Below are 23,138 nucleotides of genomic sequence, written 5' to 3'. Positions count from 1 at the left end.
GAATGGGCCCCCCATATCCATCCCAGCTGGGTTAATGATTGACAGACAGTTGGACCCTGCTCCCGCTGGCAATTTGACCATCCTACCAGCTGGTTTGGGGGGAAGGGGAAGTTAGTTCGGCTGTGCCCCCTTCATTCAGTCATTCATTCATTCATTCAATCGTATTTATTGAGCGCTTACTGTGTGCAGAGCACTGGACTAAGCGCTTGGGAAGGACAAGTTGGCAACATCTGGAGACGGTCCCGTTGGAGAAGCAGCATGGCTCAGAGGAAAGAGGAGACAGAGGTCAGGGGTTCAAATCCCGGCTCCGCCAATTGTCAGCTGTGTGACTTTGGGCAAGTCACCTAACCTCTCTGTGCCTCAATTACCTCATCTGGAAAAGGGGGATTGAGACTGTGAGCCCCCCGTGGGACAACCTGCTCACCTTGTAACCTCCCCAGCGCTTAGAACAGTGCTTTGCACGTAGTAAGCACTTAAAAAATGCCATCATTATTATTATTATCCTTCCCCCCCCAGACTCTGGGACTCCCAGATTCCCCAGAGGTCAACTGGTCCAGCCCTCCGCCTCCGAGCATTAAGTGCTTAATAAATGCCATCATTATTATTATTATCCTTCCCCCCCCCAGACTCTGGGACTCCCAGATTCCCCAGAGGTCAACTGGTCCATCCCCCTGCCTCCGAGCATTAGTCTCCTCACCCTAGGGGCTCAGCCTTTCAAGCGCCCACCAAGCCCGTAGACACTCCAGACGGTCAGTTCGTTGTGGGTGGGGAGTGTGTCTGTTATATTGTACTATTGGACTCTCCCAAGCGCGTAGTGCAGTGGTCTGAACGCGGTAAGCGCTCAGTAAATACGATCTACCGACTGGGGCTCCAGGTAGCCGTCCACCTGTCCTCCCGACCCTTCTCTGCCTTCGGGAAATCAATCAATCAATCAATCAATCGTATTTATTGAGCGCTTACTGTGTGCAGAGCACTGGACTAAGCGCTTGGGAAGTCCAAGTTGGCAACATCTAGAGACGGTCCCTACCCAACAGCGGGCTCACAGTCTAGAAGGGGGAGACAGAGAACACAACCAAACCTACTAACAAAATAAAATAAATAGAATAGATATGTACAAGTAAAATAAATAAATAAAGAAAGAAAGAAAGAAAGAAAGTAATAAATAAAGTAGTAGAGAGGGAAAGAGAATCTGCCCCCTCCAGCCCCCTCTCCGGAGGTGAATCACGGGGCGATAACCTTGAGCCAAACCCTGGGATCCCAGCCAGTTAACAAAGGCCTTTTGTTCAGGGTGGTGCTATCAAGTGTGCCAATCAATCAATCAATCAATCGTATTTATTGAGCGCTTACTGTGTGCAGAGCACTGGACTAAGCGCTTGGGAAGTCCAAGTTGGCAACATATAGGGACGGTCCCTATCATCATCATCAATCGTATTTATTGAGCGCTTACTGTGTGCAGAGCACTGTACTAAGCGCTTGGGAAGTCCAAGTTGGCAACATCTAGAGACAGTCCCTACCCAACAGTGGGCTCACAGTCTAAAAGGGGGAGACAGAGAACAGAACCAAACATACTAACAAAATAAAATAAATAGAATAGATATGTACAAGTAAAATAAATAAATAGAGTAATAAATATGGACAAACATACATACATATATACAGGTGCTGTGGGGAAGGGAAGGAGGTAAGATGGGGGGATGGAGAGTCATCATCACAATCACAATCAGTGCAGAGCACTGTACTAAGTGCTTGGGAAGTCCAAACTAAGCGCTCGGGAAGTCCAAGTTGGCAACATGTAGAGACGGTCCCTACCCAACAGCGGGCTCACAGTCTAAAAGGGGGAGACAGAGAACACAACCAAACCTACTAACAAAATACAATAAATAGAATAGATATGTACAAGTAAAATAAATAAATAAATAAATAAATAGAGTAATAGAGAGGGAAAGAGAATCTGCCCCCTCCCCGGAGGTGGATCACGGGGGCGATAACCTTGAGCCAAACCCTGGGATCCCAGCCAGTTAACAAAAGCCTTTTGTTCAGGGTGGTGCTATCAAGCGTGCCAGTGTCCTGGCAAGCTACCCAGTGCCCAGGCCTCTGAATCTCCTGGTTGGACTGGAAACCTGAAATCCTCTCCCCCTTCCCCCCGCTCCCCCCTTTTTTCTAAAAAAAAAAATAATAACGATGGCATTTATTAAGTGCTTACTATGTGCAAATAATAATAATAATGATAGCATTTGTTAAGCGCTTACTATGTGCAAAGCACCGTTCTAAGCGCTGGGGGGATTACGGGGTGATCAGGTTGTCCCACGAGGGGCTCACAGTCTTCATCCCCATTTTCCAGGTGAGGGAACTGAGGCACAGGGACGTGAAGACTTTTAGACTGTGAGCCCACTGTTGGGTAGGGACTACATATGTTGCCAACTTGTACTTCCCAAGCGCTTAGTACAGTGCTCTGCACACAGTAAGCGCTCAATAAATACGATTGATTGATTGATTGAAGTGACTTGCCCAAAGTCACACAGCTGAAAAGTGGCGGAGCCGGGATTTGAACCTGTGACCTCTGATTCCAAAGCCTGGGCTCTTTCCACTGAGCCACGCTGCTTCTCTATGGTATTTAAGTCCTTACTATATACGATTCATTCAGTCGTATTTATTGAGCGCTTACTGTGTGCAGAGCACTGTACTAAGCGCTTGGGAAGTACAAGTTGGCAACATACAGAGACGGTGCCTACCCAACAGTGGGCTCACAGTCTAGAAGGGCACTGTTCTAAGCGTTGGGGTGGATACAAGGTTATCAGGTTGTCCCACTCGGGGCTCATAGTCTTGATCCCCATTTTACAGATGAGGTCACTGAGGCCCAGGGAAGTGACTTCATCATCATCATCATCAATCGTATTTATTGAGCGCTTACTGTGTGCAGAGCACTGTACTAAGCGCTTGGGAAGTACAATTTGGCAACATATAGAGACAGTCCCTACCCAATAGTGGGCTCAATCAATCAATCAATCGTATTTATTGAGCGCTTACTATGTGCAGAGCACTGTACTAAGCTCACAGTCTAAAAGACTTGCCCAAAGTCACCCAGCTAAGTGGCGGAGTCGGGATTAGAACCCACGACCTTTGACTCCCAAGCCCGGGCTCTTTCCACGAAGCCATGGCGCTCCTCTAAAGTGAAATGACTTTCATTCAGTCGTACTTACTAAGCGCTCAGCGTGTGCGCAGCCCAATCCGGGGGACCTGAGGGCCAGCAGGGAGCAGCGGGGCTCAGTGGAAAGAGCCCGGGCTTTGGAGTCAGAGGTCATGGGTTCAAATCCCGACTCCGCCACACGTCTGCTGTGTGACGTTGGGCAAGTCACTTCTCTGAGCCTCAGTGACCTCATCTGCAAAATGGGGATTAAGACTGTGAGCCCCACGTGGGACAACCTGATCACTTTGTGTGTCCCCCCAACGCTTAGAACAGTGCTTGGCACATAGTAAGCGCTTAACAAATGCCAACATTATTATTATTATTTATTATTATTCTGGGGCGGGGGATCAGAGACCCTCCCCAAGAACTCCGGCCTCAGGGAAACCCCCGGACTATCGCTTTCCAGCACGAAGGTTCCGGGTGTGAAAGACTAAGGTGGGATCACAGGGACCAGGGAAGGCGGTCTGGTCACCCCAACCTCACGGCGCTCAGTCAATACCACTGCTCAAGTGACCAGAGAGGGTGGATTCAAAACCAAAGGAAGCACAGCTTCCCGTGATGCAAAAATCTGCCCCCTTGGGAAGTTTATGCCGGTCGTGGGGTTGAATTTATTCCAAATCAGGTGGCCTGGACCCGGTCGGTGGACCAAAATATTTCAGTGTCTGTGTCTCCCCAACTAGACGGAGCAGGGATCGTATCCACCACCTCAATTATCCTCCCCCAAGCGCTTAGTATAATCAAGCGCTTACTGTGCACAGAGCATTGTACTAAACGCTTGGAAGACTTCCCAAGCGCTTAGTACAGTGCTCCGCACACATTAAGCGCTCAATAAATACGATTGATGATGATGATAGTAACGTGATATTTAAGCGCTTGCTATGTGCCATTCATTCATTCAGTCGTATTTATTGAGCGCTTACTGTGTGCAGAGCACTGTACTAAGCGCTTGGGAAGCACAAGTTGCCAGGCACTGTACTAAGCACTGGGATCAAGGCAAGCAATACAGGATCGGCAGACGCGCTCCCCGCCCACGACGAGCTCACGGTCTAGCGTCCCGGGCTCCGCACGCAGTAAGTGCTCAAGAGATACCACGGATCGAGGGGGTGGAGATTAGCCAGAAGCAGCGTGTCTCAGTGGGAAGAGCCCGGGCTTTGGAGTCAGAGGTCATGGGTTCAAATCCCGGCTCCGTCAACTGTCAGCTGGGTGACTCTGGGCAAGCCACTTAACTTCTCTGTGCCTCAGTTACCTCAGCTCTCATGCCTCCTCATTCTTTCTTCCTTCTATCATCATCATCGTCAATCGTATTTATTGAGCGCTTACTATGTGCAGAGCACTGTACTAAGCGCTTGGGAAGTACAAATTGGCAACATATAGAGACAGTCCCTACCCAACAGTGGGCTCACAGTCTAAAAGGGGGAGACAGAGAACAAAACCAAACATACTAACAAAATAAAATAAAATAGACTTCTAGACTGTGAGCCCACTGTTGGGTAGGGACCGTCTCTAGATGTTGCCAACTTGGACTTCCTAAGCGCTTAGTACAGTGCTCTGCACACAGTAAGCGCTCAATAAATACGATTGATGGATTGATTGAAGCCAACTGTTACAGTATACTCTGAGCCCTTAGCGCAGTGCACAGCACACAGTAAGCGCTCAATAAATATGATTGATTGGTTGACTGCAGTGATATAGAACAAGAATCTGTAAAACGGGGATTAAAATTGTGAGCCCCCCGGGGGGGACAACCTGATCACCTTGTAACCTCCCCAGCGCTTAGAACGGTGCTTTGCACATAGTAAGCGCTTAACAAATACCAACATTATTATTATTCTTATTACCCACTCGGGGTAAAGTACAGGGGATCCCACCCACCTCGGGATTGGGAAGACCTCCCATGGGATTCCACCCTGCTGAGATTGGGAAGGGGGAAGCAAGGAGGGGGAAGCAGAGGCAGGGCGGTGGTGTTTCCCCCCCCGTGTTAAGCAGGTGTGGACACCTGTGGAACTTGTGTGCTCTGCACACAGTAAGTGCTCAATAAATATGATTGATTGATTGATTGGACACGGCGGGGGAAGAGGAAGCACAGGAGGCGCGATTCATCCCATCTGAGCCTTTATTGGCCGCCCCGCGAGGCCGGTGGTGGGGCCTAGCGGCGGATGACCTTGGAGTCGTTGGTTTCAGACACCACCTTGCCGTCCACGATGGTCCGGGTGGTCTTGTGGACGCTCTGCACGATGCCCGGGCTGCCGCTGCTCTTGCTATCCAGGGCGTCGCGGAGGCTGAAGAGGGGGCACAGAGATGGGGGGCACCCTGAGCCTGGGGCATCCTCGGGGCTACCCACACCGGGTAGCCTTGGGGCTACCCCGGCCCACCCCACTGCGGCAATTGGTTCCTGCGTGCCTGCTCCAGTGCAAGATGATAATAATAATAATAATGATGGTATTTGTTAATCAATCAGTCGCATTTATTTATTTATTTATTTTTAAAGTGGCATTTATTAAGCGCTTACTATGTGCCAAGCACTGTTCTAAGCACTGGGAAGGTTACAGGGTGATCAGGTTGTCCCACGGGGGGCTCACAGTCTTCATCCCCATTTTCCAGATGAGGGAACTGAGGCCCGGAGAAGTGAAGTGACTTGCCCAAAGTCCCACAGTGGACCACGGGCGGAGCCGGGATTTGAACCCATGACCTCTGACTCCAAAGCCCGGGCTCTTTTGCACTGAGCCACGCTGCCTCTCTAATTTATTGAGCGCTTAACTGTGTGCAGAGCACTGGACTAAGCGCTTGGGAAGTCCAAGGTGGCAACATAGAGAGACGGTCCCTACCCAACAGTGGGCTCAATCAATCAGTCAATCAATCGTATTTATTGAGTGCTTACTGTGTGCAGAGCACTGTACTAAGCGCTTGGGAAGTCCAAATTGGCATCATAGAGAGACGGTCCCTACCCCACAGCGGGCTCACAGTCTAGAAGGGGGAGACGGAGAACAAAGCAAAACATATTAACATGTCTCCACCACATGTCTGCTGTGTGATCTTGGGCAAGTCACTTAACTTCTCTGAGCCTCAGTTCCCTCATCTGTAAAATGGGGATGAAGACTGTGAGCCCCACATGGGACAACCTCATCACCTTTGTATCCCCCCCAGCGCTTAGAACAGTGCTTTGCACATAGTAAGCGCTTAACAAATACCATCATTGTTATTATTATTATATTAATAAAATAAATAGAATAAATATGTACAAATAAAAGAGTAATAAATACATACATACATATATACAGGTGCTGTGGGGAGGGGAAGGAGGTAAGGCGGCAGGGGAATAATAATGATGCCATTTATTAAGCGCTTACTATGTGCCAAGCACCGGGGGAGATACAAGATTATCAGGTTGTCCCGGGTGGGGTTCACAGTCTTCATCCCCATTTTCCAGATGAGGTCACCGAGGCCCAGAGAAAGTGACTTGCCTGAAGTCACAGCTGACAAGTGGCAGAGGCGGGATTAGAACCCACAACCTCTGTCTCCCAAGCCTGGGCGCTTTCAATCAATCATTCATATTTATTGAGCGCTTACTGTGTGCAGAGCACTGGACTAAGCGCTTGGGAGACGGAGATCGCACAATTCCTCCCTCACACAAGAGAGATTCAGGCGCCCACACACCCTCCCCCTCAGCTCCTAAACCCACACACCCCCTCCTCAAAAACACACACACACCCCCCAGACATTCCGACAGACACAACCACACACAGATGTGACCACACAAATACAAACACCCTCGGTCACAATCACACAAATGCACACCCCCCCCTCCAGCCCACAGCACTCATGTCCTATCTGTCATTTATTTCTATTAATAATAATAATAATGGCATTTATTAAGCGCTTACTATGTGCAAAGTACTGTTCTAAGCGCTGGGGTAGATACAAGGTAATCAAGTTGTCCCACAGGGGGCTCACAGACTTAATCCCCATTTTCCAGATGAGGTCACTGAGGCCCGGAGAAGTGAAGCGACTTGCCCAAAGTCACCCAGCTGACAAGTGGCGGAGCCGGGATTCGAACCCATGACCTCTGACTCCAAAGCCCGGGCTCTTTCCGGGCTATTAATGTCTGTCTTCCCCCTCTAGACTGAAAGTTTGTTGTGGGCAGGGAACGTGCCTGTTATATTGTTGTGTTGTCCTCTCCCAAGTGTTAAGGTCGGTGCTCTGTGCACAGTACCTCTCCAGCGCTTAGAACAGTGCTTTGCACATAGTAAGCGCTTAATAAATGCCGTCATTATTATTATTATTAATAAATACGGTTGAACGATTGCCTATACAACCCCCCAGGCACAATTACACAAATACACAGACGCCCCCCCGCCCACAGACACACATCACAGAAACACCCCTCCAGACACAATCACACAAATACACATATATGTTTATATGTTTATATATATGTATATCATCATCATCATCATCAATCGTATTTATTGAGCGCTTACTATGTGCAGAGCACTGTACTAAGCGCTTGGGTAGTACAAATTGGCAACATATAGAGACGGTCCCTACCCAACAGTGGGCTCACAGTCTAGAAGGGGGAGACGGGGAACAAAACCAAACATACTAACAAAATAAAATAAATAGAATAGATATGTACAAGTAAAATAAATAGAGTAATAAATATGTACAAACATATATCCATCTATACGGGTGCTGTGGGGAAGGGAAGGAGGTAAGATGGGGGGATGGAGAGGGGGATGAGGGGGAGAGGAGGGAAGGGGCTGAGTGTGGGAAGGCCTCCTGGAGGAGGTGAGCTCTCAGTAGGGCCTTGAAGGGAGGAAGAGAGCTAGCTGGGCGGATGGGCAGAGGGAGGGCATTCCTGGCCCGGGGGATGACGTACATATGTATATATGTTTGTACATATTTGTACATATTTATTACTCTGTTTATTTTACTTGTACATATCAATTCTATTTATTTTATTTTGTTAGTATGATTGGTTTTGTTCTCTGTCTCCCCCTTCTAGACTGTGAGCCCACTTTTGGGTAGGGACTGTCTCGATATGTTGCCAACTTGGACTTCCCAAGCGCTTAGTCCAGTGCTCTGCACACAGTAAGCGCTCAATAAATACGATTGATGATGATGATGAAATACACCCTCCCCAGACTCCTAGAAGCCATCAGTCATACCCACACAAAACCTCGGACCCCTACGCACAGCTGCACCAGCCACAACACACACACACAGGACCTACTTCCTCTATTTATTTATTTATTTTACTTGTACATATCTATTCATCATCATCAATCGTATTTATTGAGCGCTTACTATGTGCAGAGCACTGGACTAAGCGCTTGGGAAGTACAAATTGGCAACATCTATTCTATTTATTTTATTTTGTGAGTATGTTTGGTTTTGTTCTCTGTCTCCCCCTTTTAGACTGTGAGCCTGCTGCTGGGTAGGGACCGTCTCTATATGTGGCCAATTGGACTTCCCAAGCGCTTAGTACAGTGCTCTGCACACAGTAAGCGCTCAATAAATACGATTGATGATGATGAGGAGGAAAGCCCACCTCCTCCAGGAGGCCTTCCCAGACTGGACCCCGCTTTTCCTCCGCTCCTCCTCCCTCCCTCTGCTCTACCCCCTTCCCCGCCCCACAAGACTGGTGTATATTTGTACATATTCATTATTCTATTTGATTCCAACTTGTCCTTCCCAAGCGCTTAGTCCAGTGCTCTGCACACAGTGAGCGCTCAATAAATACGATTGATGATGATTAATGATGTGCAGCTATCTCTAATTTTATTTGTTTCGATGCTATCGCTGCCTGTCTACCCGCAAAGCGGCGTGGCTCAGTGGCGAGAGCCGGGGCTTGGGAGTCAGAGGTCGTGGGTTCTAATCCCGGCTCCGCCACTTGTCTGCTGGGTGACCTTGGGCGAGTCACTTCACTTCTCTGGGCCTCAGTTCCCTCATCTGGAAAATGGGGATGAAGACTGTGAGCCCCCCGTGGGACAACCTGATCACCTTGTAGCCCCCCCAGTGCTTAGAACAGTGCTTTGCACAGAGTAAGCGCTTAACAAATACCATCATTAATATTATTATTATTATTATTCTCTGCTGTGTGACCTTGGGCAAGTCACTTAACTTCTCTGAGCCTCAGTTCCCTCATCTGGAAAATGGGGATGAAGACTCTGGGAGCCCCCCGTGGGACCACCTGATCACCTTGTAGCCCCCCCAGAACTTAGAACAGTGCTTTGCACAGAGTAAGCGCTTAACAAATACCATCATTATTATTATTATTGTCTGCTGTGTGACCTTGGGCAAGTCACTTAACTTCTCTGAGCCTCAGTTCCCTCATCTGGAAAATGGGGATGAAGACTCTGAGACCCCGTGGGACCACCTGATCACCTTGTATCCCCCCCAGTGCTTAGAACAGTGCTTTGCACAGAGTAAGCGCTTAACAAATACCATCATTAATATTATTATTATTGTCTGCTGTGTGACCTTGGGCAAGTCACTTAATTTCTCTGAGCCTCAGTTCCCTCATCTGGAAAATGGGGATGAAGACTGTGAGCCCCCCATGGGATCACCTTGTATCCCCCCCAGCGCTTAGAACAGTGCTTTGCACAGAGTAAGTGCTTAACAAATGCCATCATTAATATTATTATTATTGTCTGCTGTGTGACCTTGGGCAAGTCACTTAACTTCTCTGAGCCTCAGTTCCCTCATCTGGAAAATGGGGATGAAGACTGTGAGCCCCCCGTGGGACCACCTGATCATCTTGTAGCCCCCCCAGTGCTTAAAACAGTGCTTTGGACAGAGTAAGCGCTTAACAAATACCATCATTAATATTATTATTATTATTATTATTGTCTGCGGTGTGACCTTGGGCAAGTCACTTAACTTCTCTGAGCCTCAGTTCCCTCATCTGGAAAATGGGGATGAAGACTCTGAGACCCCGTGGGACCACCTGATCACCTTGTATCCCCCCCCCCCAGCGCTTAGAACAGTGCTTTGCACAGAGTAAGCGCTTAACAAATACCATCATTAATATTATTATTATTGTCTGCTGTGAGACCTTGGGCAAGTCACTTAACTTCTCTGAGCCTCAGTTCCCTCATCTGGAAAATGGGGATGAAGACTCTGGGAGCCCCCCGTGGGACCACCTGATCACCTTGTAGCCCCCCCAGTGCTTAGAACAGTGCTTTGCACAGAGTAAGCGCTTAACAAATACCATCATTAATATTATTATTATTGTCTGCTGTGTGACCTTGGGCAAGTCACTTAACTTCTCTGAGCCTCAGTTCCCTCATCTGGAAAATGGGGATGAAGACTGTGAGCCCCCCGTGGGACCACCTGATCACCTTGTATCCCCCCCCCGGCGCTTAGAACAGTGCTTTGCACAGAGTAAGCGCTTAACAAATGCCATCATCATTATTATTACTTGTTTTGTTTGCTGCCTCCCCTTCTAGACTGTGAGCCCATTGTTGGGCAGGGATTGCTTTCCAAGCGCTTAGTCCAGCGCTCCGCACACAGTAAGCGCTCAATAAATACAATTGAATGAATGAATGATTGTCTATCGGTTGCCAAGCTGGACTTTCCAAGCGCTTAGTCCAGCGCTCCGCACACAGTAAGTGCTCAATAAATACAATTGAATGAATGAATGATTGTCTATCGGTTGCCAAGCTGTACTTTCCAAGCGCTTAGTCCAGCGCTCTGCACACAGTAAGCGCTCAATAAATACAATTAAATGACTAAGTGATTGTCTCCATCGGTTGCCAAGCTATACTTTCCAAGCGCTTAGTCCAGCGCTCCGCACCCAGTAAGCGCTCAATAAATACAATTGAATGAATGAATGATTGTCTCTATCGGTTGCCAAGCTGTACTTCCCAAGCGCTTAGTCCAGCGCTTTGGACACAGTAAGTGCTCAATAAATACAACTGAATGAATTAATGATTGTCTATCGGTTGCCAAGGTGTACTTTCCAAGCGCTTAGTCCAGCGCTCCGCACCCAGTAAGCGCTCAATAAATACAATTAAATGACTGAATAAATGATTGTCTCCATCGGTTGCCAAGCTGTACTTTCCAAGCGCTTAGTCCAGCGCTCCGCACCCAGTAAGCGCTCAATAAATACAATTAAATGACTGAATAAATGATTGTCTCCATCAGTTGCCAAGCTGTACTTTCCAAGCGCTTAGTCCAGTGCTCCGCACCCAGTAAGCACTCAATAAATACAATTGAATGAATGAATGATTGTCTCTATCGGTTGCCAAGCTATACTTCCCAAGCGCTTAGTCCAGCGCTTTGGACACAGTAAGTGCTCAATAAATACAACTGAATGAATGATCGTCTCTATCGGTTGCCAAGCGCTTAGTCCAGCGATCAGCACCCAGTAAGTGCTCAATAAATACAATTGAATGAATGAATGATTGTCTATCGATTGCCAAGCTGTACTTTCCAGGCGCTTAGTCCAGCACTCCGCACACAGTAAGCGCTCAATAAATACAATTGAATGAATGAACGATTGTCTCTATCGGTTGCCAAGCTGTACTTTCCAAGAGCTTAGTCCAGCGCTCCGCATCCAGTAAGCGCTCAATAAATACAATTAAATGACTGAATAAATGATTGTCTCCATCGGTTGCCAAGCTGTACTTTCCAAGCGCTTAGTCCAGCGCTCCGCACACAGTAAGTGCTCAATAAATACAACTGAATGAATGATTGTCTCGGTTGCCAAGCTGTACTTTCCAAGCGCTTAGTCCAGCGCTCTGCACCCAGTAAGCTCCCAATAAATACAGTTGAATGAATGAATGATTGTCTCTATCGGTTGCCAAGCGCTTAGTCCAGTGCTCAGCACCCAGTAAGCGCTCAATGAATACAATTGAATGAATGAACGATTGTCTATCGGTTGCCAAGCTGTACTTTCCAAGTGCTTAGTCCAGCGCTCCGCACCGTCAGCAATCAATACAATTGAATGAATGAATGATTGTCTATCGGTTGCCAAGCTGTACTTCCCAAGTGCTTAGTCCAGCGCTCTGCACGCAGTAAGCGCTCAATAAATACAATTAAATGACTGAATAAATGATTGTCTCCATCGGTTGTCAAGCTGTACTTTCCAAGCGCTTAGTCCAGCATTCTGCACACAGTAAGCGCTCAATAAATGCAATTGAATGAATGATTGTCTATCGGTTGCCAAGCTGTACTTTCCAAGCGCTTAGTCCAGCGCTCCGCACCCAGTAAGCGCTCAATAAATACAATTGAATGAATGAATGATTGTCTCCATCGGTTGCCAAGCTGTACTTACCAAGCTCTTAGTCCAGCGCTCCGCACCCAATAAGCGCTCAATAAATACAATTGAATGAATGAATGACTGTCTCTATCAGTTGCCAAGAGCTTAGTCCAGCGCTCAGCACCCAGTAAGCACTCAATAAATACAACTGAATGAATGAATGATTGTCTATCGGCTGCCAAGCTGTACTTTCCAAGCGCTTAGTCCAGCGCTCCGCACACAGTAAGCGCTCAATAAATGCAATTGAATGAATGATTGTCTATGGGTTGCCACGCTGTGCTTCCCAAGCGCTTAGTCCAGCGCTCCGCACACAGTAAGTGCTCAATAAATACAACTGAATGAATCATCATCATCATCATCAATCGTATTTATTGAGTGCTTACTATCATCATCATCATCATCAATCGTATTTATTGAGCGCTTACTATGTGCAGAGCACTGTACTAAGCGCTTGGGAAGTACAAATTGGCAACATATAGAGACAGTCCCTACCCAACAGTGGGCTCACAGTCTAAAAGGGGGAGAGACAATGAATGATTGTCTCGGTTGCCAAGCTGTACTTTCCAAGCGCTTAGTCCAGCACTCTGCACCCAGTAAGCGCTCAATAAATACAATTGAATGAATGAATGACTGTCTCTATCAGTTGCCAAGTGCTTAGTCCAGTGCTCAGCACCCAGTAAGCGCTTGATAAATACAACTGAATGAATGAATGATTGTCTATCGGTTGCCAAGCGCTTAGTCCAGCGCTCAGCACCGAGTAAGCGCTCAATAAATACAATTGAATGAATGAATGATTGTCTATTGGTTGCCAAGCTGTACTTTCCAAGTGCTCAGTCCAGCGCTCTGCACCCAGTAAGCGCTCAATAAATACAATTGAATGAATGAATGATTGTCTATTGGTTGCCAGGATGTACTTTCCAAGCGCTTAGTCCAGTGCTCTGCACATAGTAAGCGCTCAATAAATGCAATTGAATGAATGATCGTCTATGGGTTGCCATGTTGTGCTTCCCAAGCGCTTAGTCCAGCGCTCCGCACACGGTAAGTGCTCAATAAATACAATTGAATGAATGAATGACTGTCTCTATCAGTTGCCAAGCGCTTAGTCCAGCGCTCAGCACCCAGTAAGCGCTCAATAAATACAACTGAATGAATGAATGATTGTCGATCGGTCGCCAAGCTGTACTTCCCAAGCGCTTAGTCCAGCGCTCCGCACACAGTAAGTGCTCAATAAATACAATTGAATGAATGAATGACTGTCTCTATCAGTTGCCAAGCGCTTAGTCCAGCGCTCAGCACCCAGTAAGCGCTCAATAAATACAACTGAATGAATGAATGATTGTCCATCGGTCGCCAAGCTGTACTTTCCAAGCGCTTAGCCCAGCGCTCCGCACACAGTCGGCGCCCAATAAATACGCCAACGAATGAACTGTCCTTTCCCCCACCCCCCGCCACACCTGAAGTCGTCGTTGCCGTCGAGCAACTGGCGATACATGTCGATCTCGGCCTCCAGCTCGCTCTTGACGTCCAGCAGGGTCCCGTAGTCCCGGGCCTGCTGCTGGCACTCGGCCCGGCCCTTGACCAGCTCGGCCTCCAGGTGCAGAAGCAGCCCGTTCTGCTGGTCCAGCTGCAGCCTGTAGCGCATCTCCACCTCCTCCAGGTTGCCCTCCAGGTTGCCCTTCTGCACGGGAGAAGGGGGCAAAGAGGGGGACCGGCCACCCCGGGGCGGACGAAACGGGCGGGCTAATCAATCAATCGTATTGAGCGCTTACTATGTGCAGAGCACTGTACTAAGCGCTTGGGAAGTACAAATTGGCAACACATAGAGACAGTCCCTACCCAACAGTGGGCTCACAGTCTAAAAGGGGGAGACAGAGAACAGAACCAGACATACCAACAAAATAAAATAAATAGGATAGAAATGTACAAGTAAAATAAATACATAAATAGAGTAATAAATCTGTACAACCATATATACATATATACAGGTGCTGTGGGGAAGGGAAGGAGGTAAGATGGGGGGATGGAGAGGGGGACGAGGGGGAGAGGAGGGAAGGGGCTCAGTCTGGGAAGGCCTCCTGGAGGAGGTGGGCTCTCAGCAGGGCCTTGAAGGGAGGAAGAGAGCTAGCTTGGCGGAGGGGCAGAGGGAGGCCATTCCAGGCCCGGGGCGAGCGGCAGGGCCGTGAAACCCGACGGGACGGACTCGGGGCAGAGCAGCAGCATTATAATAATAGCATTGATTGAGCGCTTACTATGTGCAAAGCACTGCTCCAAGCGCTGGGGAGGTTGCAAGGTGCTTAGTACAGCGCTCTGCACACAGTAAGCGCTCAATAGATACGGCTGAATGAATCAGGTTGTCCCGCGGGGGGCTCCCAGTCTTCATCCCCGTTTGACAGATGAGGGAACTGAGGCCCAGAGAAGCGAAGCGACTTGCCCAAAGTCACACAGCTGACCCTTGGCAGCGTGGCCTAGGGGCTTGGGAGTCAGGGGATGTGGGTTCTAATCCCGGCCCCGCCACTTGTCTGCTGTATGTGACCTTAGGCGAGTCGCTTCAGCTGTCTGGGCCTCAGTTCCCTCACCCGTAAAACGGGGATTAAGACCGTGAGCACAACCTGATCACCTTGTAACCTCCCCAGCGCTTAGAACAGTGCTTGGCACATAGTAAGCGCTCAATAAATGCCATTATTATTAATATTATTATTATTCTCTGGGCCTCAGTTACCTCACCTGGAAAAGGGGGATGAAGACCATGAGCCCTGCGTGGGACAACCTGATCACCTTGTAACCTCCCCAGTGCTTAGAACAGTGCTTGGCACATAGTAAGCGCTTAATAAATGCCATTATTATTAATATTATTATTATTCTCTGGGCCTCAGTTACCTCACCTGGAAAATGGGGATGAAGACCATGAGCCCAGCGTGGGACAACCTGATCACCTTGTAACCTCCCCAGTGCTTAGAACAGTGTTTGGCATATAGTAAGCGCTTAATACATGCCACTATTATTATTATTATCATTCTCTGGGCCTCAGTCACCTCACCTGGAAAATGGGGATGAAGACCATGAGCCCCACGTGGGACAACCTGATTACCTCGTAGCTATCCCAGCGCTTAGAACAGTGCTTGGCACATAGTAAGCGCTTAAAAAATGCCATTATTCTTATTATTATTCTCTGGGCCTCAGTTACCTCATCTGGAAAATGGGGATGAAGACCATGAGCCCCGCGTGGGACAACCTGATCACCTTGTACCCTCCCCAGCGCTTAGAACAGTGCTTGGCACATAGTAAGCGCTTAATAAATGCCACTATTATTATTATTCTCTGGGCCTCAGTTCCCTCATCCATAAAACGGGGATTAAGACTGTGAGCACCCCCCGTGGGACAATCTGATCACCTTGTAACCTCCCCAGTGCTTAGAACAGTGCTTGGCACATAGTAAGCGCTTAATAAATGCCACTATTATTATTATTATTCTCTGGGCCTCAGTTCCCTCATCCGTAAAACGGGGATTAAGACTGTGAACCCCTCTGTGGGACAACCTGATCACCTTGTACCCTCCCCAGCGCTAAGAAAAGTGCTCGGCACGTAGTAAGCGCTTAATAAATGCCGTTATTATTATTATTATTCTCCGGGCTTCATCATCATCATCATCAATCGTATTTATTGAGCGCTTACTATGTGCAGAGCACTGTACTAAGCGCTTGGGAAGTACAAATGGGCAACATCTAAAGACAGTTACCTCACCCGGAAAATGGGGACGAAAACCGTGAGCCCCGCGTGGGACGACCTGATCACCCCGTAGCCACCCCAGCGCTGAGCGCATTCATTCATTCAATCGTATTTATTGAGCGCTTACTGTGTGCAGAGCACTGGACCAAGAACATAGTAAGCGCTGAACGGATACCATTATTCAAGGGCTTAGTGCAGTGCTCGGCACACAGTAAGCGCTCAATAAATACGACTGATTGATTGATGATGATGATTATTATTTGAAGGGGTGGGGTGAGGGCGGGGCCCGGGGACGCCGGGGCGGTTATTAAGGTCTCACCAGGTTTCTCAGGGTGTCCAGCTCAATCTCCAGGGACTGGAGTCTCCGGCGCAGTTCGGTGACCTCGGCCCGGGCCTTCTCCGCCTCTTCGGAGCGCGAAGTCATCACGACGGTGCTCTCCTCGATCTGCCGGGGGCCGAGGACGGGGATGGGGGGGACAACACACAGGCGTCCGATCATTCATTCAATCGTATAGTAAATAAGGCACAGAGAAATTAAGCGACTTGCCCAGGGACGCACAGCGGACAAGTGGCTTAGACAGAATTAGAATTCCGGAATTAGGCTGCCAATGTGTACTTCCCAAGCGCTTATTACAGTGCTCTGCACACAGTAAGCGCTCAATAAATATGATTGATATACATATATATGCCTGTATATATGTATATATGTTTGTACGTATTTATTACTCTATTTATTTTACTTGTACATATCGATTCTATTTATTTCATTTTGTTAGTATGATTGGTTTTGTTCTCTGTCTCCCCCTTTTAGACTGGGAGCCCGCTGTTGGGTAGGGACCGTCTCTAGATGTTGCCAACTTGGACTTCCCAAGAGCTTAGTACAGTGCTCTGCACACAGTAAGCGCTCAATAAATATGATTGATATACATATATATGCCTGTATATACGTATATATGTTTGTACGTATTTATTACTCTATTTATTTTACTTGTACATATCGATTCTATTTATTTCATTTTGTTAGTATGATTGGTTTTGTTCTCTGTCTCCCCCTTCCCGACTGTGAGCCCGCTGTTGGGTAGGGACCGTCTCTAGATGTTGCCAACTTGGACTTCCCAAGCGCTTAGTCCAGTGCTCTGCACACAGTAAGCGCTCAATAAATATGATTGAGATATATATATATGCCTGTATGTATGTATATATGTTTGTACGTATTTATTACTCTATTTATTTATTTGTTTTACTTGTACATATCGATTCTATTTATTTCATTTTGTTAGTATGATTGGTTTTGTTCTCTGTCTCCCCCTTTTAGACTGGGAGCCCACTGTTGGGTAGGGACCGTCTCTGTATGTTGCCAACTTGTACTTCCCAAGCACTTAGTACAGTGCTCTGCACACAGTAAGCGCTCAATAAATACGATTGATATATATATATATATATATATATATGCCTGGATATATGTATATATGTTTGTACGTATTTATTACTCTATTTATTTATTTGTTTTACTTGTACATATCTATTCTATTTATTTCATTTTGTTAGTATGATTGGTTTTGTTCTCTGTCTCCCCCTTTTAGACTGTGAGCCCACTGTTGGGTAGGGACCGTCTCTAGATGTTGCCGACTTGTACTTCCCAAGCGCTTAGTACAGTGCTCTGCACACAGTAAGTGCTCAATAAATATGACTGATATATATATATATGCCTGTATATATGTATATATGTTTGTACGTATTTATTACTCTATTTATTTATTTTACTTGTACATATTGATTCTATTTATTTCATTTTGTTAGTATGATTGGTTTTGTTCTCTGTCTCCCCCTTTTAGACTGGGAGCCCACTGTTGGGCAGGGACCGTCTCTAGATGTTGCCAACTTGTACTTCCCAAGCGCTTAGTACAGTGCTCTGCACACAGTAAGCGCTCAATAAATATGATTGATATATATATATATATATATATATATATATGCCTGGATATATGTATATATGTTTGTACGTATTTATTACTCTATTTATTTATTTGTTTTACTTGTACATATCGATTCTATTTATTTCATTTTGTTAGTATGATTGGTTTTGTTCTCTGTCTCCCCCTTTTAGACTGGGAGCCCGCTGTTGGGTAGGGACCGTCTCTAGATGTTGCCAACTTGTACTTCCCAAGCGCTTAGTACAGTGCTCTGCACACAGTAAGCGCTCAATAAATATGATTGATATATATATATATATATATATATATATGCCTGGATATATGTATATATGTTTGTACATATTTATTACTCTATTTATTTATTTATTTTACTTGTACATATCGATTCTATTTATTTCATTTTGTTAGTATGATTGGTTTTGTTCTCTGTCTCCCCCTTTTAGACTGTGAGCCCACTGTTGGGTAGGGACCGTCTCTAGATGTTGCCAACTTGTACTTCCCAAGCGCTTAGTACAGTGCTCTGCACACAGTAAGCGCTCAATAAATATGATTGAGATATATATATATATGCCTGTATATATGTATATATGTTTGTACGTATTTATTACTCTATTTATTTATTTATTTTACTTGTACATATCTATTCTATTTATTTCATTTTGTTAGTATGATTGGTTTTGTTCTCTGTCTCCCCCTTTTAGACTGTGAGCCTGCTGTTGGGTAGGGACTGTCTCGATATGTTGCCAACTTGGACTTCCCAAGCGCTTAGTCCAGTGCTCTGCAAACGGTAAGCGCTCAATAAATATGACTGATGATGATGATAATGATGAATCAGAACCCAGGACTTCAAGGCCCAGGCTCTAACCATTAGGCAATGTTCAGACCTCCTTTTCCTGGTATATATGTATGCCTGTATATATGTTTGTACATATTTCTTACTCTATTTTACTTGTACATATCTATTCTATTTATTTTATTTTGTTAGTATGTTTGGTTTGGTTGTCTGTCTCCCCCCTTCTAGACTGTGAGCCCACTGTTGGGTAGGGACTGTCTCTAGATGTTGCCAACTTGTACTTCCCAAGCGCTTAGTCCAGTGCTCTGCACACAGTAAGCGCTCAATAAATACGATTGATGATGATGATGATGAATAAGAACCCAGGACTTCAAGGCCCAGGCTCTAACCATTAGGCAATGCTCAGACCTCCTTTTCCTGGTATATATGTATGCCTGTATATATGTTTGTACATATTTATTACTCTATTTATTTATTTTACTTGTACATATCTATTCTATTTATTTTATTTTGTTAGTATGTTTGGTTGGTTGTCTGTCTCCCCCACTTCTAGACTGTGAGCCCACTGTTGGGTAGGGACCGTCTCTATATGTTGCCAACTTGGACTTCCCAAGCGCTTAGTACAGTGCTCTGCACACAGTAAGCGCTCAATAAATATGACTGATGATGATGATGATGATGAATTAGAACCCAGGACTTCAAGGCCCGGGCTCTAACCATTAGGCAATGCTCAGACCTCCTTTTCCTGGTGTGTATATATATATGCCTGTATATATGTTTGTACATATTTATTACTCTATTTATTTTACTTGTACATATCTATTCTATTTTATTTTATTTTGTTAGTATGTTTGGTTTGGTTGTCTGTCTCCCCCCCTTCTAGACTGTGAGCCCACTGTTGGGTAGGGACCGTCTCTAGATGTTGCCAACTTGGACTTCCCAAGCGCTCAGTCCAGTGCTCTGCACACAGTAAGCGCTCAATAAAGACGACTGACTGACTGACTGATTTATTGAACGCTCACTGCGTGCGGAGCACTGGACTAGACGCTTGGGAAGTCCAGGTTCCGCGGCCCGGGAAGACGCCCCCCGCAACCGCCCGGGGCCTCACCTGCTGGGACCAATACTTGTCCAGCTCCTTGCGGTTTTCCTCGGCTAGGGCTTCGTACTTGGCCCGGAGGTCGGCCATCACCTGGCCCAGGTCCTGGGGCTTCGGGGCGTCCACCTCCACCGTCAGCCCGGACCCCGCGATTTGTCTCTGCAGGGCCTGCACCTCCTGTGGGGGACGACGAGAATAATATTAATAATAATAATAATAATAATAATGACATTTATGAAGCGCTTACTTCGTGCAAAGCACTGTCCTAAGCTCTCTGCAGGGCCTGCACCTCCTGTGGGGGATGATGATGATAATAATAATGATAATAATAATAATCAATCAATCAATAATAATATTGATGGCATTTATGAAGCGCTTACTATGTGCAAAGCACTGTCCTAAGCTCTCTGCAGGGCCTGCACCTCCTGTGGGGGACGACGAGAATAATAATAATGATGATGATGATGGCATTTATGAAGCGCTTGCTACATGCAAAGCACTGTCCTAAGCTCTCTGCAGGGCCTGCACCTCCTGTGGGGGACGATTATAAATAATAATAATAATAATAATAATAATAATAATTATTATTATTATTATTATTATTATTATTATTATTATAATGATGATGGCATTTATGAAGCGCTTACTACATGCAAAGCACTGTCCTAAGCTCTCTGCAGGGCCTGCACCTCCTGTGGGGGATGACGAGAATAATAATAATAATAATAACAATAATGGCATTTATGAAGCGCTTACTACGTGCAAAGCACTGTCCTAAGTTCTCTGCAGGGCCTGCACCTCCTGTGGGGGACGATGAGAATAATATTAATAATAATAATAATAATAATAATAATAATGATGATGATGATGGCATTTATGAAGCGCTCACTACGTGCAAAGCACTGTCCTAAGCTCTCTGCAGGGCCTGCACCTCCTGTGGGGGACGACGATAATAATAATAATAATAACAATAATAACAATAATAATAATGGCATTTATGAAGCGCTTACTACATGCAAAGCACTGTCCTAAGCTCTCTGCAGGGCCTGCACCTCCTGTGGGGGACGACGAGAATAATAATAATAATGATGATGATGGTGGCATTTATGAAGTGCTTACTACATGCAAAGCACTGTCCTAAGCTCTCTGCAGGGCCTGAACCTCCTGTGGGGGATGATGAGAATAATAATAATAATAATAATAATGATGATGATGGCATTTATGAAGCGCTTACTACGTGCAAAGCACTGTCCTAAGCTCTCTGCAGGGCCTGCACCTCCTGTGGGGGACGACGATAATAATAATAATAATAATGATGATGATGGCATTTATGAAGCGCTTACTACGTGCACAGCACTGTCCTAAGCTCTCTGCAGGGCCTGCACCTCCTGTGGGGGACGACGAGAATAATAATAATAATAATGATAATAATAACAATAATAATAATGGCATTTATGAAGCGCTTACTACATGCAAAGCACTGTCCTAAGCTCTCTGCAGGGCCTGCACCTCCTGTGGGGGACGACGAGAATAATAATAATAATAATAATAATGATGATGGCATTTATGAAGCGCTTACTATGTGCAAAGCACTGTCCTAAGCTCTCTGCAGGGCCTGCACCTCCTGTGGGGGACGACGAGAATAATAATAATAATAATGATAATAATAATAATAATAATAATGGCATTTATGAAGCGCTTACTACGTGCAAAGCACTGTCCTAAGCTCTCTGCAGGGCCTGCACCTCCTGTGGGGGATGACGAGAATAATAACAATAATAATAATAATAATAATAATAATAATAATGGCATTTATGAAGCGCTTACTACGTGCAAAGCACTGTCCTAAGCTCTCTGCAGGGCCTGCACCTCCTGTAGGGGACGATGACAATAATAATAATAATAATAATGATAATGATGGCATTTATGAAGCGCTTACTATGTGCAAAGCACTGTTCTAAGCGCTGGGGAGGCTACAAGGTGATCAGGTTGTCCCATGGAGGGCTCACCATCTTCACCCCCATTTTACAGATGAGGAAACTGAGGCACAGAGAAGTGAAGTGACTTCCCAAGGTCACACAGTAAGCGCTTCAATACCATTATTGTCATTATTATTCATTCATTCGTTTGTATTGATTGAGCGCTTACTGAGCACTGTACTAAGCGCTTGGGAAGTCCAAGCTGGCAACGTATAGAGACGGTCCCGCCCCAACAGTGGGCTCATATTGTTCATTCGTAGTCTGTAATTTCAAAATAAATCCATAATAATAATAATAATGTTGGCATTTGTTAAGTGCTTACTATGTGCAAAGCACTGTTCTAAGCGCTGGGGGGGATACAAAGTGATCAGGTTGTCCCATGTGGGGCTCACCGTCTTCATCCCCATTTTACAGATGAGGTACCTGAGGCTCAGAGAAGTGAAGTGACTTGCCCACGGTCACACAGCAGACGCATGGCGGAGCCGGGATTCGAACGCATGACCTCTGACTCCAAAGCCCAGGCTCTTTCCACTGAGCCACGCTGCTTCTCATGAGCAAAGGACACTCTTCTAGACTGTGAGCCCACTGTTGGGTAGGGACCGTCTCTCTGTGTTGCCAACTTGGGACTTCCCAAGCGCTCAGTACAGTGCTCTGCACACAGTAAGCGCTCAATAAATACGATTGAACGAATAGACGCCCCTCCCGGGGGACGGCGGCTTCTCTGGGGCGGGCGGGGGGACCGCCTCTCCCCCTCGGCGGGCCCTCACCTCCTGGTGATTCTTCTTCATGTAGAGCAGCTCCTGTTTGAGCGTCTCGATCTCGGTCTCCAGCTGCAACCGGTTCACGTTGGTGTCGTCGATGACCTTGCGGAGCCCGTGGATGTCACTCTCCACTGACTGACGCATGGCCAGTTCCGTCTCATACCTGGGGGAGAGACCCCGCCTGAGGCTTGGGGGAGTCCAGGACGCTCCCCGGGAACCCCCAAACAAACCCGCATTCAGTCACTCTAATGACCGATCCCGGCTCTGTCACATTCATTCATTCATTCAATCCTATTTATTGGGCACTTACTGTGTGCAGAGCACTGTATTCATTCATTCATTCAATCGTATTTATTGAGCACTTACTGTGTGCAGAGCATTGTATTCATTCATTCATTCA

At 46.4% G+C, this 23,138-nt stretch overlaps 1 protein-coding gene across 1 annotated transcript in view; it reads right to left on the bottom strand.

Annotated features, from left to right (window-relative positions):
• Positions 1–5,286: 5,286 nt before the first annotated feature.
• The window catches only part of KRT18 (keratin 18), a 28,497-nt gene continuing 10,645 nt past the window's right edge, over positions 5,287–23,138 (bottom strand). Inside the window, exons 3-7 of the mRNA XM_038752128.1 lie at positions 22,745–22,901; positions 20,011–20,175; positions 16,495–16,620; positions 13,904–14,127; positions 5,287–5,466 (exon numbers count right to left, since the gene is read on the bottom strand). Coding sequence (XP_038608056.1) covers positions 5,334–5,466; positions 13,904–14,127; positions 16,495–16,620; positions 20,011–20,175; positions 22,745–22,901 — 805 coding nt within the window. The 3' untranslated portion in view covers positions 5,287–5,333. The remainder of the gene's footprint in view (positions 5,467–13,903; positions 14,128–16,494; positions 16,621–20,010; positions 20,176–22,744; positions 22,902–23,138) is intronic.

Source organism: Tachyglossus aculeatus, chromosome 10 (assembly GCF_015852505.1).
Source record: "Tachyglossus aculeatus isolate mTacAcu1 chromosome 10, mTacAcu1.pri, whole genome shotgun sequence".
In the NCBI taxonomy this organism is placed as follows: domain Eukaryota; kingdom Metazoa; phylum Chordata; class Mammalia; order Monotremata; family Tachyglossidae; genus Tachyglossus; species Tachyglossus aculeatus.
Note: the sequence above shows the minus strand (reverse complement) of the source record. Positions and strands in the feature narration are given on the sequence as shown.